Below are 15,914 nucleotides of genomic sequence, written 5' to 3'. Positions count from 1 at the left end.
CCAGACATATTAATAGTGATAAAAGCCACCTAAAGGTTCAGGTGTTTATCAGTCCTTCCTGAAGCGACACGTCTGTGGTGTGTAAATTAACTCTTTCATGTCAACATGTTAGTTTTCTGTGTCACGTCCTTTGAGCTATTTCCTCCTGTCCTAACCTCACTATACAACAGCTCATTGATCCTGGTACGTATAGTTTAAATGAAAAGGACTATTTTACGCTTAGGGGCCTTTCTGGGTGGAGTCTACACGTTTTCTCCGGGCACTGCGGTGTCTCCCCACTGTCCAAACACACACAGTTGAGGTTAATTGGTGACTCTACACGTGTCATTGTGAGCGTGTGACTACTTGTGCCTGTGTGTTTACCCTGTGATGAACTGGCGACTCGTCCAGTGTGTACCTGTGTATTTGTTCATAGTATGCTGGGGTTGAATCCAGCAGCCTGTGGGAGTGAAGTTGCACATTCAATCCCCTATCTTGGCTTGTTCATACAGTACGTCAAAGTGGCATGGCAGCCATCAGCACTGGAGTGTGAATGGGTGAATTTAACTAAACGCGCTAAAGGTTACAGGGAATGGCGTTACCATAAAAAATATTCCTCCAAAACAATTAACTGTATGCACTCATGAGTGTGTTTTTCCTTTAAATATCAGGAGAGATACCTGCCTCACAGTCCCATGCGTGTTATCAAGTGTTTAAAGGGTCCAGATTTTCTTCATTTAATCAGATTTTTTTCTCTTTACTGTTTTCTTCTGCGCTGTTCTGGAAGTAAGTGTGCTTTGAATTTCTTCTGCTTGGAACAGTGCATGTTTAGTACGTCTCACCGCTTCATCACACATGCTTCACATAAATGGGTCGTCATCAGGCTCAGCGGCGGCCCGATAACGAGTCATTCATTTGAAGCAGATGTGCCGTAGCAGGGAGACACATAAAACACATAGTGATTCTGTATGGATGCATATGTGGATGCTAAACTCGCGGCTTATTTGAGCGTTTAAGAGCGATGAATAAATGATGCTTTGTTAGTAGCACGAGAAACTTTTATCACTTAAAGTTCTTACGAAACAAACAGGGAGTATTGCACGGCTCTCGCTCACAGCGAGATGTGGTATCACTGCAGGATAAACGTTGAGGTTTCCTGCCTGCCATCATAACTTTGATGCAGTTCCACTAAATGGCAAAACTTCACAAAAAAGTCCCGCGGACAGTTTCTGCTGCAAGAGCGCAGTCTTGTAATATTAACAGCTCAGCGATAGAGAACATGCACTTCCGTGATTTGCCCGCTATACTGCTGAATAAAGGATACTTTCATTTAAATAAGTCTCCAACTTCAAAAAGAAATCACACCTTTAATGAGGCCCTTCTCCTGCAGGGCCTGCAGAGGGGGTCGCTTCAAGATCAGCTTCTTCAGCCGGGTCTTCACTCTTTTCCTCTCCGTGTTTTCCAGGTTGGACGACGAGCGAGGGACTGCAGAGGGAGGAGAGGAGGAGGTGGAGGAGAGGGAAGACAAGGAGGAGGAGGTCAGTGCGGGGCGTTCGGCCGTGGGGCAGAAGAGAAGATGAGAGGGGATGGTGGTGAGAATGAAGAGTGGGAGGGCCGGGCGGCGGCGGAGGTGAGACAGGACTGACGGAGGGATTATCTGCCACGGGGGCTGAGTGAAAATGTAAGTGGGCTGGATGGAGGAGACGATGGAGGACAGGATGGAGGGATGCAAGAAGCCTGTGTGGAAGTTTAGAAAAGAGAGTGACGATGATGGAGAGAGAGTAAACCGGACAGGAGGGTGGGTGGCGGCTGCTCGTGGTGGTTGCGTTAACAGAGGAAGGAGCACTGAGCGGTGTCTTTGTGGGAGGTGACTTACGGGATGTTCGTCTCTCCTCGTCGTCGCTGTGGTCCAACAACTCCACGCTGCCCGCTCTCCTCAGAGAGTACAGGAGGACGTTGTCTAACGGGTTTTCACGATCCTGCAAGACAGGCAGTTACCAGTCGATTTGATTTTCTGTCATAGGTTTGAGGGACTTTCACCTTCTGGTCGTTTGATTTTCCCCTGACAGAGATTAATGATATTTCACCATCTAAAAACACATAAAATAAAGGTATAGACTCCACAAGAGTGGATCTCTGGTTGTCAATCCAGTTAAACGCAGTGTGTCCAGGCTGCTGTTCCTTCTTCCTTCTTCTTTTCAAGGGAGTGCCTCAAGGCGCCATATGGGACCATTCCTGTGCACAATTTACATATACAACCTCTGTGATCATTTTCTTGATGCTGTGTCCTATAATATGCCGAATATGTGATTACGTAGTGCCCATCTTCTTCAGTTTTACTTGACCTTTAGTTCAGGCAGTTTGCCTTTGACACTGTTCAGTCCTATCTGACACAAATTCATTATAAACACTGACAAATCATACACCATACAAATAGACAAATAGCTTCTTCCTCACTTCCCACGGGTTAAAATAATTCAAGAGGTTGAAACAGAAATGGTCATGTCCGATAAATACTTTGGCACTGTGCTTAATGAGAACTTACATTTGATCACCACAGCTTTTATAGTCTTGTTAGATTATTTAGATCTGCCTTGACTAATTGATGACTTCAGATATTTCACTGTTGTTTTAATTGTAAAGAAATTTTAGTTGTTTCAAAAAGGCTCCACATCAAGCATGTTGGAGCCAAGAAAACTCTAAAACATGCCGGCAGTGGGCCTTTTTAAAGATCAAGACCGAACAGCTCCTTTGCAGCAGAACATCATGCAGCCTTTGTTGTATGTATATTGATGTATTTGTAGACCAGCATGCTTCTGGAAACAATGATGTTGTAATGAAGCCTTGAAACCAAATAATACGTGGCGTTATTTAGTTTCAAGGCTTCTTATAAGATAATCTAATGTGCTCTCGTTATTTTAAATGTGCTTCTAACAATACTGAGAGACTGAATTTTCAACGCAGACAATCACACAGAGTGAACACTTTTGAACAACGCAGATCTATAGATCAATCCAGTTTTCTTTTGGAACTTGGTGTTGTCTCAAGAGCGGCTTATTTCGGGGAAAATAAAAAAATATTGCAGAAGGGATTGGGGTGGGGGTAAAAAAAAAAAAAAAGAGCGTTTTTTGGAGTCGAGCTGAGATAAGAGGGAAGGCTACCAAATTCATGAGAAGCTGATTTCAGTGAGAAACTGTGGTATAGAGAAACTGATGTTAACTGCCCGCAGTTATGTTAGGAGACATAGGCTGCACAGAAAGTGGTGCACGATGGACATTTTTCTCTCCACTTAGAAACATAATTGGACATTTCCTAAAGGCGTAATGCTACAAATTTACATTCAAAACACAAATTTCTTTATTTTTAAACCAGAAATGTTGAAAAATGTAGGTCAAACTTAAAAAGTGAACTGACATGCAGTCTGTACATTTAGATAAAGCAATGGTTTTTATAAATGTCACATACTGAGTACACTATTTCAATCCAAACCATTTTAGCCACTAATAGAGAAGTGGTAAATGGAAAGTACTCTATGTGCGTGTGTGTGTCTAACCAGCCGGTCGATGACGTTCTGGATGGTGTTGTACCACTCCCTGATGAGCGAGTCGGTCTCCGACTGTAGCAGGAACTCGTTTCCTGTCACCGTCCTCAGCTAAAACACACAATTTCAGATCGTTTCAATCCCTCATGATTTCATTACAGTGTAATTTCGCTTAAATCTTTTTTCTTCTGGTTGTATTTGCAGTCCTGTTGAGCCGTACTGCGTCATACGTGTCAGTAATGTTCTGCCTTTATCGTGTATGTTAATGAAGTGGCCAAAATAATACAAACACTTGTTTTGTCCCATGAACAAATGTTTGCTTGTTTTCACTTCATTTCAAATGTAAAAAATAAAAACAAAACAATAAATACAATGACAATGTGATACTGGCAAAATATCAGAGACACATCATCATGTAATGCAGTGCAGTAACACCTATCACATTATACTTTATGTAATTGTATAACATTATATTTTACATGAGCGTTGTATTAAGTCCTCAGGCTGGTTTTATATCCACTTCATTGAAAGTTGGTAGGAACTCACAATGTATTTCTTCGGAAAATGTATTTTTGTTGCTTCCTCAGTGTGCGTCATTGAAGACAGACCAGGAAATAGAAAACCGCCCACTTTCACTTCTCCCACCGAGTAAATTTGCTCATATCTGTTCATTTATTGTGGAATATAGTGTGTATGTAGCAAACAGGGTTCAGAGAAATCTGATCGCTAATAAATAGGAAGTTCACTTTCTGAACCCTGGGACCACTGTAGGTGGATTTTCTGCTTACTTTCTTTTACCTTAAAGACGTTTTTCTTGCTGGACAGCTCGTTGGCCCAGTGCAGCTTCGCTCCTCTTAAATCCACGCTGCTCTCAGGTCGACTGTTTCCTGGTTTCTTTGAATGAAAAACACATCTGTTCTTCAAATCGGTTCAAATATAACTTCAAGGCAAGTGTTTGATCAGGAGTCTCCTCCTGGTAAACTTCTACTACAAGGCGACCGGGGGTCATCCTAATCAGATGCCTGAACCTCCTCAAATGGTTTCTGTCAACTTTCTCCACGATGGTTAAGTTCCTCACACCATGAGTGATACAGCAGCTTGTTTCTCTCCTCCGTCACTTGGGAATAGTGATGAAGATGAGACAAACATGGAGTCAGACAGCTGTCCATAAAGGACACAAACTAGTATGAAAATTGCTATCAGACAGAAAAACCACCCATATAAATTTGCTGATGGTTCCGATATTAAGAAATGTGCAATATGAGGGTGTTTTTTTTTTCAAATTTTCTGTCAAAAAGGTATTTGTGTGCTGTGCAAAAACAAAAACTCCACAAAAAAAACTAAAGATTTAATGACTAAAGTCCTTAAGATTATAGTTTGTCTAAAGTCTTACCCAGCTGGAGGGTGTCTGTGATTTAGGATCCTTAAAGAAAACCAGACTGTTCCCCACCAACACCACCCAGGAGGGACTCCAGTTTTTCCTGCAATCCAACAAATACAACGCACATTTTAATTTCTTTTTTCACGTGGATCCAAACAAAGTGAATAATTACTTTCACCCGTCTCAGATGAAAGCAACCTCACCTCAGTTTCTTGCCTCCTTCTGCAATTTTCGTCTTGTTCAATAGACCTGCTTTCTCCAGCTCCTAAACACACACACACACACACACACACCAAACATACATTAAAACACCACAGCTCCCACTGACGCGTGTGATGTCCAACTGATGGGATCACTCTAGAGTAGCCATGGATCTCTGGTGTCAAAAGACTATGTGAGGACAAGTTGAAGTGTTCACAGTGAAGTAGCACAGAGGGCTTTTCCTCTGTGTAATACACCGCATCCTGAGCAAACCCATTTAACTCCGCTGTTGCATCATTCAGAAAATAGCAGGAGGAGAACTGCTCTAAAATCTCCCACTGCGGTATGGCCCCGTTTAAGGTGCGAGGGAACTGAATTAACGCTAACGATGGAGTGTTGAGTACAGTATATGAAGACAGTGAGGAACAAACTAACGTAAAGTAGAGGTGACGGCGGTTTTATGAGAAAGAGAGGAAGCGTGTCTCGTCATATAAATACTTCTGGGTTTTTGGGGGGGTTTTTTTGCAGTAGATGTTTTGTTTTTTTGTTTTTTTCATAAAAATTTTAATGAAAAGTTTAAAAACTGAACTGCTGTGGGTTTCCTCATAAACGCACATCCTGGAGTCACAGTTATAAAATATTAAGTTATCTTAATTGTAATTATGTTGTCAAACGTTAGCAATAGGTTTTTTTTTAAACATTTGCAAATCAGACCAAATTCCCATCAGGGTGTAGTTCTGAAAGTGGGCGGAGTTTGTCTGCTTTGTCGAGAAATCAGGGGATCAAAGGAATTTATTTTTTGCAAGGAGGATTGTAATTTTTTAGAATAAATCAAGATCAGCTGAGGATAAAACTGTCAATTTCGTTCTTAAAACAGTTTTATGCTGAATTTGAATTTATATATATATATATATCAAGCAGATTTACTGGGGCGAGAGTTCAAACAGCGTGAAGGAGGGTAGCGTCTTCCTACCCTTAGATCATCAGGTGGAACGTTTTGCTTGTTTCAAAGTCAAGACTCAAGCATAAAGGGGATCAAGCTTTTTTTTTTTTTAATCATCAGAGGGCCTCGACTTTGCAACAACCTGCCTGAGGAGATAAATCACTACTTAGGATGCACATTTATGTGATGTTATGCTGTTTTAATAGCTTGTTGAATTATATTTTAAAAGAACATGCTGCTTTTGTGTCATACTTTGTTTCTCAATTAAGGTTTATTGGCTGTGTATTTCTGTTATGTATAATTTATTTAAAAAATATTGTCATCTTTGTTACTCATGAGCTTGATTAGTTAAACTTGTTATATGAATACTTTGTGAAAGTCGTGAAGAATGTTCTTCTTATGCTCCTTATTCTTATTATTACTCTGAGAACCCCATACATAACGGTTAAAACAGAAATCCCCATAAAGGCCTTGTTTATTAATCTCTTATCACTAGTAAAAAGTGCAAACGGCACAAATACACATTTTTCTTAGAGAAGAAAAACACCAGTTTTTCATGAGATTATATGAACCGTAAGCAGGAGGACCTCATCAGTCCATACAGCAAAGAATAACAGATTTTCCCGAGGGAAGTTTTGCATATATATAGTAGGCTACAAGCAGTATTTCCTCACCGGTGTGCAGCCGTCGCTGTCTGGGGAGCTTTCAGGAGACGGAGGCTCCACGACGATGTTGGTCACATTGCAGGAGTAATCTGTGCACTGCTGGACCAGCTGGGAAATTACAAGAGAGCGTCACCTGGTCTGTTTAGCTGTCTGTGTGTGCATATGTCCAGTGTGTTGAGCAGTACATCTTTGTGGAGGTCTACTTACCTTCCCTCTTCTTTGTGTGTGTGTGTGTGTGTGTGTGTGTGTGTGTGTGTGTGTGTGTGCGTGCTGCGGGTGAATACCTTGCCATTCTCAGGCAGGATCATGGACTGAGAGTGGCTGAGCTGCTGCTTGACATCATACATGGGTGCCGTGTTACAGCTCTGGGAGCCGTTATTACTGAACGCCATGGTGCTCAGGGTGTCAGAGGAAACCGCACGCTGCATGCTCTTCAGGGTCAAAAGTTGGGGTGAGTCACAAAAGTGTGAAGCAGAGAAAAAAAAAAGGGTGGGGGGAAAGGGAAATTTAAATGTGCATGAATGTTGAAATAAATACAACATGCTTCAGATGGATGATTCTATGAAGTGATATTGCTTCCTGAATGAGATGCAAGCAATGTTGGAAGAAAAGTCCCTTCTCTTATATTATATTTACTGCAGATTTCAGTGCTGAGCTGGTATTTCTGCCTGAAGAATGCAGTGTTCAATAAGTAGAAATGTCTAAACAATTAAAATCCCAAACCAGTAACAGTAAAGAGCAACATAAAGGCCAAGGCCTTTTCACAATGTGCAGTTTTCTGCTACACTTCTTTATTTCCCGTGCGACACAAAATAAATACCAAAAACCTTAAACAAGATAAATTACCTCAACTTCTTGTGGTACTATAAAACTCCATACAAACTTTGAGTTGAGCACTGTTTTGTCTTCTATCCATGTCTATATTTTCATAAATAGAATCACTTTTGCATTGAAAAATGACACAAATAAAACCTATTTTTGTAAAGGAGTTAAATACAGGCCAATCTGATCTTGAGTGGGGTGGATAAATTGAATCACAACATAATAACCTACAGATAACAATTTCAATCTCAATTTTATCCCAATTTTATCCCATCCCTTTGGTGAAACGCAAAAGGGACTTTATAAAGCGTTTTAAATAACAACTCTAGCGTGAAGTGTGCCACAGCTGGGGCTTGCATTATCATATAATGTCATATTTTTTATTCTGAATATCATTGCGTTAGCTGCAAAGTGCATCGCCTCGGCACCACTCCTTTATGAAGTTTTGCTATCTACTGCCAGCTTTCTCTGTACAGTGGCACTGAGATGCAGAAATCGTGACTGATTAATTGTAAATGTATCCTCTTGCACATTGCACAATACATATATGAGCTGCAGTGTCCTGGTGTTTTACATGGAGAATGTTTACCCGTGTACACTCATGCATCTACACATACAAATGTGCATTACTGCACACGTGTGCAAAAACAAAATTTGGCACAACTTTCATGCAGCAGCAGCCATAATTAAGTACCCAATCTCTGTAACCCAGTTTCAACAATCAGACTGAATATCCCTCCTAATGTTTGCCATCTCTTCATGCAAGGAGGATTAGCACTGAGCGCCAAATCTACTCCTTTGCTAAGAGGAGGCCTTTAAAGGGGCTTTAAACCAAGTGCACCCACACCCCACTGTGATGCAACATGTTGCAGTAAGAACTGCTTGGGTAACCGCCTTTCTTTTTACACCATGAGTTGCTATTTCGCCACCTTAATATGCATATATGCTGATCTCCGAAAATCTAAAGAGCGTAGCTGGCACTACTTTAATGTATTCTACAGTAACACAGTCAGGGTGCAGTTTTTGCAAATCTAACAACTTGGGTTCATTGATTTTCATGAGGAAAATACCCTCCCATCAAAAAGCCCTTTTAACACTGACAAAACACTGAGGAATACCTTCACAGTGCATGCACAAAATTAAAAAAAAAAGGGTGTCATCTGAAGCACAAGCTAGTCATTCATTTCTTTACATTAAAATATACGCATCTGTGCACAAAGAAAATACTGGATGCGTGCAAGACATGAAGCAGGACTGAGTCTTATGGAGCAAAACAAAGTCAACATGGCAGGAAAAGTCACCAAAGGTCTACCACCGTGTCAAGCAAATGCTAATAGAGTATGCAAAATTGATAAAAAGGTTGCTTTTATTTTAGTGTTTGATGTTTTTTTTTTTTGTTTGTTTTGTTTTTTACAAGGTGATAGTCAAGGTGAGAAGCACTAGATGCCCCGTAGTGATAAAAGAATGCAGCAGGTAGAGACGAGGGTTACCTGTTTCATCTGCCAGCCACCGTCTGCATTCCTCTGGTGGCTCCCGAAGAGGAAATCAGGTGACAACTGAAGAGAAAGAGAGGAAAGAAAAGAGGGTAAAATGACAAAACAGAAAGATGAAGAGTTATTATGTGTGTTACTCCCAATAAAACAGAAGCGATCTTCATTTTCCGCCTGGTTGACCTTCAATAGAGACGACAAAAGAAGTTGCCATTTTCAGCCGTTATTAGTTTGATTCAGTAGCTGTGTGGGCTGATTTTACACCCACATAAAAAAAAAAAAAAGGATGCTGACATGTTTCTGACTGAACTAACTCACACAACAGCAGGAAAAAACAATTTCTCTGACAACTAAAAACTGCTTTTTTTATAAACTGCCACAGCCGTGAACCCCACCGATACTCAACCGACGTCAATGAGAGGCAGTTGCTGCTCAGTAAAAGTGAAACCTCCACTGTGTAGTATTCATTTCAGTCAAAAACGTTAAGTCTGAACCACCCACAAAAAACAACCCAAAAAAGCCAACTAACAATTTCTGTGTATCACCCCGTCAGTAACAAAGAAGATCGGTTAAATGAAGCACATTCATCACCCCAATAATAAACCTCAAAATGAACTTACAGCGTATGTGTTCATTATGAAAAGTCACCAAGTTGTAAAATCCAGGCTGAATTTAGTTTCTGGGAGCAGTCCGTCGAATTCACATTCTCAACCGCTTGTCTGGGTTTTTTGTTGTTTTTTTTGTCTGAGTGCAAACGCGTGAAAGCCATTCATCTCCACAAGCTGTCTCAGCTTATCTCTACTTCCCCATTCTAGAGGGAAGTTGACTTTATCAGCCGACACGCTCACACTCATGTACGGCAGCTCAGTCAGGAAGGTGTGAGATCAACTGCACAAATGCAACAGAGAGGTTTGCTTAACGTCCCCACAAAAACCACCGTCCGACCGTTTGTCTGTACAAGAGCTACAAGATGCATTCAGATTCTCTATTTCAGTACAAGACTGACACATATCCAGCATTTTTTTTTTTTTTTAGATTAAATGATCATAAGTATGGTGGTCTATACGGTGGGGGGAAAGAGCTGAAGGTTAGTGATTCTTTCGCTCTTCAGAAAATTTGTCAAAAGTTATTAATAAAAAATTTACTGTAAACTAGAGTCAACCTATTGTGTAACATACATACTGCGGCGTTTGCCATCCAGGAAATGCGATGAGATCAATGAGTGAATGAATGAATGGACATCTAGAAAATGATACTGATGACAGGAGAGATGAGCTTTTTCCAGGGTTCTCAAAGAAAAAAAAAAAAGCAAACAGCAGCAAATTCTCCAAACAAGAAGACTGGTTTGTAGTTTTAATGTAAGAATCAACATACATGTTCAATAAAAGTATTAAAAAAATCTTGCAATTGTGCTGCACAAATAAAGCTTGACTGACTTGCTTCTGTCAAATATGCAAAACATTTTTTTTTTTTACCTTTACAGCAAAAAGTGGGGATGGAAACACTTGCTGTTATTACACTGAGATCGCTGAACCGTTTCTAAAGGCAGAAATAAACCAGCACAGAACATAAAAGAAAAGGTAGATGTCAAAATGGTGAAAGTTAAAGTGAAAAATAAAAACCCGGACTACGGGCTGCTCTCTGCTGCCGACAGGGAAAGTGGGCCACTTGGGCTTTAACACCTGGGCTGAAAACCCAAGCGGCATCCTGCATGCATTATATATAAATATACCGTAGTTCCGTTCCTGTTTGCTAATACATGTACCTCAGAATAAATAGTGACACATATAGGTCAACCGAATGCATCTCACACTGACTTGACGAGGGGAATCACTGCTTTGATCATGTGGGTATTTTTTTGATGAGCAACATTAAATTTGAAACACTGATGCAACGCTGAGGCAATACAACCTTGGGATGCAAAATGCTTATCTCTAGCAATCTGGATCATGGCGCTTGCGTGGCTTCACCACGTAGGTGTCGTCACTGATTCGCCGGACGGGTCAATTTCTGCGGCTGTTGCCTGAAGTCCCTAATCTCAATGTCTGAACCGGCAGAGGTGCTTCCTCGTTTGACGGGCGTTGACAAGAGTTCTTTATAGGACAGCTCGTGACGGAAAAAAAAAGAAACATTAAAGAGGAGTGATGAAAGGTCATTTGAAAACTTTAAATCCTCCAAGTGTAAATAAACACACTTATATCTATTTACATGCACAAACATTTCAAAATAAGCATTATGGCACAATTTGTGTCATTTTATTGGCATAAAAAAATGACTTTAAATTTCTACCTTAAAGATGAGCTAAACAGTATTAAGTATAATTGTCACACTATTACACTTAATTCACATGACAATGGAAACTTGCTCTAGTTTTAAGATTTTTCATAATTTTAAGGTTGTTGCACCAATCAGGTGAATTTGCTGAGAGGGAATGATGGCCTGTATGATGCTTTACCAAGACAAAGACAAATATAACAGAATCAACTAATCCTGAATTGAATAAAAACATGTTTTTTTAATAAGTGGCCTAGATGTTTGTCCGGTTCAAATTCCACTGCTGTGATTCGTTGAGCAAGGCTCTTAACCCCCAACCCCCGCCCACCCAGAGCTTGGTGGCTGTTGCACTACAGCTGGAATGGGCTAAATACAGAGATATGCAAATTCCCACTGGGGTCATATAAATCTTTAAACATCTTTTAAAATGACATATATTTTTTAGATTGCATATTATAATCAATTCAAAACTTTTATTTCAGAGTCATAGCAGCAGTTACAAAATATGGTTACTTCCTCTATAACGGGGTTAAAATGAGGTTTGCAAAGTAGGTGAAATAATTGATACACTGGGAGTTTTCACCGTGACGCAGCTACAAGGTCTGGGAGAGTTTAAAGGCGGCTCCAGTGAAAGGTTTATATTTAGAAATGTTTTTCCCTGTTTTGCATTTAAAACACTCCCATCTGCCTCTGCGAGGCACTAATGGCTTCTGCTCATCTGCATCAGATCAAGAGGCATTAGCTTGTTATTAAAGCTCAAGGATGATCCTGACAGAGACATCCTCGGAGAGGAAGCGTGGGTCAGAGGGGCAGTTAATAAATGATCAGATAGGGCAAGTGAGCTGGGCAGTAAATAATGGGGCAGCGAGACTCAGCCGCATTCAGCAGTTCTGTCTGCTGTAAAATGGATCGCAGCGCTGGTCTGGATGTGGGTGCAGGTGCACTGTGGTAACAGCTGGAGACTTCATATGAATACATTCATGTTTGTGTGTGTGTGTGTGTGTGTGTGTGTGTGTGTGTGTGTGTGTGTGTGTGTGTGTGTGTGTGTGTGTGTGTGTGTGTTTGGCTGACTGAAGTTTGACCTGCACGTGTGCAGATATCAAAGCACAGTGCTTTGCACTTAAATACGTGACATTACATCTGTGAACGAATGCTTTTAATATTGATTTTCAGGAATCCATACGCAATTAAATTAAGAACTTCATGAATGCAAAGATCCCCCGGCTAGCTCAGTTGGTAGAGCATGAGACTCACAATCTCAGGGTAGTGGGTTCGTGTCTCACGCCGGGCGCCACCTTGCCGTGGGCTCACCACCTGCAGGAAGGTTCTTAAATGGTGCATTGTGATCTGGGTGACAGTGCTCAGACTGTCACCCCCGCGACCCGGAAACGGATAAGCGGAAGAAAATGAATGAATGAATGCAAAGATCCTATTGATTCATCAATCTTCTTTAATCGTGGTTCCCATACTTGCTTCAGGAAACCAGGACTAACCTAATGAAAAATTCATTCAGCTAAAACAGCTTGAATCCTAATAGTTAGTTAGATAGTACCATATATATTACAATATACCAACACACACAAAAACAAGTTTAACAATGAACGATATAACGCAACATAATTGGTAAATAGGTATGCAGAGAGCCCTTTCAGCTGTAATTTAATTAGAAATGGGACTCTTCCCCAAACCATGGAGGTTTTAACAGACTGAACCACGGTTTTATGGAGCGATATGAAATAAAATTGTTACTCAGACGTAGTTTCAATACATACTGCCTTGATCCTTCCACATGTCAACACCTCCCTTTTGTTCTACTTTGTCCACAAACATATTTATATTGACAAATCATCACCTGTGTTCTGCCACACTCGAATAGCAAAGGAATGTAACTGTTGTGGATTTTCCTTCACAGTGTGAAATAGAGGACGTCAACTCACAATATGAGGCATTATTGCCACCTACTGTGAAGGAGTGGTAAATAGATAACATTACAGAGATATTTATCAAGGGTTGTTCTTGTCTGGCTGAGTGCCAACTTTAAATAAAATGGGTTAATGGGGGTCTTGACTCTGTATCTACAAATCCAGGGTGTGAACGGAGATACAAGTTTGAAAAAATGTGTGACACTCTTGAGGCCCTGTGGAAATACACCATTAATGAAAATGACAAAAATATAAATGCACAGCTTAAAAAAAAGAATGATTTCTGTCTTTTGCTTATTACCCCAAAAGCTTCATCAACATGATTTCGACGTTCTAAATTCTCTGACAACCTGTCAGTAATCACATCTGAGAGTTTCTTAGAAGAAGAGAGTATATTCACCCTGTGCACGGTCCCATTGCCAGCTCCAGAAAGTGGTAGCGATAGATGGCTGGTGTCTCTGGGTAACGTTTGTGGTTGCACTGCGCCGACCTGAAAAGGGAACCAAGCAAAAAGAAGAGAAACCTGATATACAGAAGATTTTAATCTAAAACTCATGGGAATTCTTTGAGCCGGACAAGAGTGGAACTTCACTCTGTCAGGCAAATGTGGCTATTCAGCAAAAATGTACATTATCTATAGTAAAAGCTAAAAACCGTAACGCACACATTCAGTTACAGTCACATAGAGTATTACTTAAATCTATGAGAAAACCCACACAAACACACACACACACACACAACAATGACATGAAAATTCACAGAGTTCCTCTTGGTATGAGACGGCAGTGTTAACCACTGCACAACTGTGCTGTCATTATCTCAAGTTTTTCATTTCCACTGTGGCCTACGCCTGCTCACGTGGGACAGTTGAGTTATTCTCTGTTTGTTTTCAATGTATATTTATAAAAAAAAAAGTCCTACTTTTTAACATTTGAACATTCGACTCCAACATGTTTTTGAACCTTCAGCGACTAACAGTGGAAGCAACTACATCGTTATTTCATTCATGACAAAACTAAACTGGACTCCTTCAAGTTCAATGTGACCTGATGCCAAAGTGAAATTTGGAGCGTATCGGCCTCTCACACTCATATGTGAGTCTCCCCTTGTGCGCGAGGCTCCTGCTGTGGAGAACCAGTCCTGTGATGCCTGCGTCTGCAGTGAGTAAAGGGGGGGGGGGGGGGGGGGCTTCCCTCCTTTAGGCCTTATGAAGTTCTTTGCCGAAAAAAAAAAAAAAAAAAAGGTCCCCTTTTAGTGCTGATACAGTTAAACCATGCGAGCATATCAATGAGCGCCCGCTTTCAATTTACACCCTCAACCTTTTCTATTAACTCCTTTGAGGAAAGACACTTTCATAGACCCTCAAAAATGCCAAAAAAGCTTCACAAAAATTAAAGTTTAAGAGAGAAGCGGTGCAATGAAGGCCGCTTTCTTTACCCTGTCGGTGGTCTGACGGCGGGCTCGTCGAGGGGGTTTCCAGGACCTCTCCTTCGTAATGCTGTTGACGTAGTAGCATCTCCCCGAGGCGGGGTCGGAGTACTGCTCCCACAGGTCCATGATCTGCAGAGGCTGCTGACCCGGAGCGGGACTGGGCGGCTCCAGCTGAGACTGACGCTTCTCTGGCTGCACGTCAGTGTAGAGAGGAGAGTCCTGCCACGACAGCTGGGACAGATAGGACTCTGTGGGGACCTGGGAGGCAGAGAGAGCGAAAATAGAAAGAATAGAAGAGTCAGAAGTGGATATTGTGACGAAAGAAGCCTTGAAAAAGATGGATTTCTTGTGGACTCGATTTTGCTAAGAACTTATGGACAATGGGAGACAACAGGATCATGAATATGTTTGATGAAGAGCAACTCAGCATCGTGGAATCAAGTTTGGATTCTAAAAGGAGACAAACATTACAAAACACAAAAACTGCTAGTTTTCCCCGAAAGTTGTAAAAATCTAAGTTTCCTTCATCCAGCTTGTTCAAAATGCAGCGTCAGATCCAGCAACATCTCACTCCTGTTTGATGTTCAGCTCAATGGCTCCCAGCTCATTTCAGAGTGAATTTACAGATTTTAGGATGAACTTGAAATGAAATGCGTGAAGGTAAATCTGGGATCTTCCGTCTCATTACAATCCTAAACTAAGGCTCTGCTCACTGTCACTCCAGGGTGGAAGGGCCTTTTCTCTCCATGCTCTGACATTTTTATTTATGCTTTTGTCTTTCCTTATATTCATTCATCTTTGTTATTGTTTTTGTGTTTGTTCTGAATTTGATGAGGTTTGTTAATGTCAAGCACTACGGCCCCAACTCCAGAAATGGTTGTACACGCATGGAACTTGATCTATTAATGGGATTCACTGAAGATCACATCTGACACATGCACAAAACAATTCTTATCAATGGAGCACAGAATACTGGTAAGAGTTTGTCCACTCATCTCAAATCCAGCAACAAGCTGATAAATATTACAGATTTTAAAACTAATATTTGAAACAATACTTTCACAAATTCACAAAGTGTTGCACATGAGACGGTAAAAGCAACATTTCTTATACTTTCCAGTATTTTCCCTATTTCTATTTTCATTCAATTGATTCTTTTTGAGTTTTGGTATGTGTGTGAGAAATGTAATAGCACCATATAGCAGATTGTTGCGTCTTCACCATGTCAGTGTGTTAAAAAGAGGAAAACTCCCAACAGCCCCAAA

The 15,914-nt window shown here is 40.8% G+C and overlaps 1 protein-coding gene across 2 annotated transcripts in view; it reads right to left on the bottom strand.

Moving 5' to 3' along the window:
* arhgap9 (Rho GTPase activating protein 9) overlaps positions 1 to 15,914 on the bottom strand; it is a 52,023-nt gene that overhangs the window by 11,825 nt on the left and 24,284 nt on the right. For both annotated transcript variants that reach the window (XM_080461388.1, XM_080461389.1), the window contains exons 5-15: positions 14,656 to 14,907; positions 13,619 to 13,708; positions 9,023 to 9,088; positions 6,995 to 7,141; positions 6,720 to 6,818; positions 5,105 to 5,166; positions 4,914 to 5,001; positions 4,319 to 4,414; positions 3,533 to 3,631; positions 1,856 to 1,958; positions 1,345 to 1,464 (exon numbers count right to left, since the gene is read on the bottom strand). In XM_080461388.1, the coding sequence (XP_080317514.1) occupies positions 1,345 to 1,464; positions 1,856 to 1,958; positions 3,533 to 3,631; positions 4,319 to 4,414; positions 4,914 to 5,001; positions 5,105 to 5,166; positions 6,720 to 6,818; positions 6,995 to 7,141; positions 9,023 to 9,088; positions 13,619 to 13,708; positions 14,656 to 14,907 (1,222 nt within the window). The remainder of the gene's footprint in view (positions 1 to 1,344; positions 1,465 to 1,855; positions 1,959 to 3,532; positions 3,632 to 4,318; positions 4,415 to 4,913; positions 5,002 to 5,104; positions 5,167 to 6,719; positions 6,819 to 6,994; positions 7,142 to 9,022; positions 9,089 to 13,618; positions 13,709 to 14,655; positions 14,908 to 15,914) is intronic.

This window comes from Lipophrys pholis (genome assembly GCF_963383615.2).
Source record: "Lipophrys pholis genome assembly, chromosome: 4".
Lineage (NCBI taxonomy): Eukaryota > Metazoa > Chordata > Actinopteri > Blenniiformes > Blenniidae > Lipophrys > Lipophrys pholis.
Note: the sequence above shows the minus strand (reverse complement) of the source record. Positions and strands in the feature narration are given on the sequence as shown.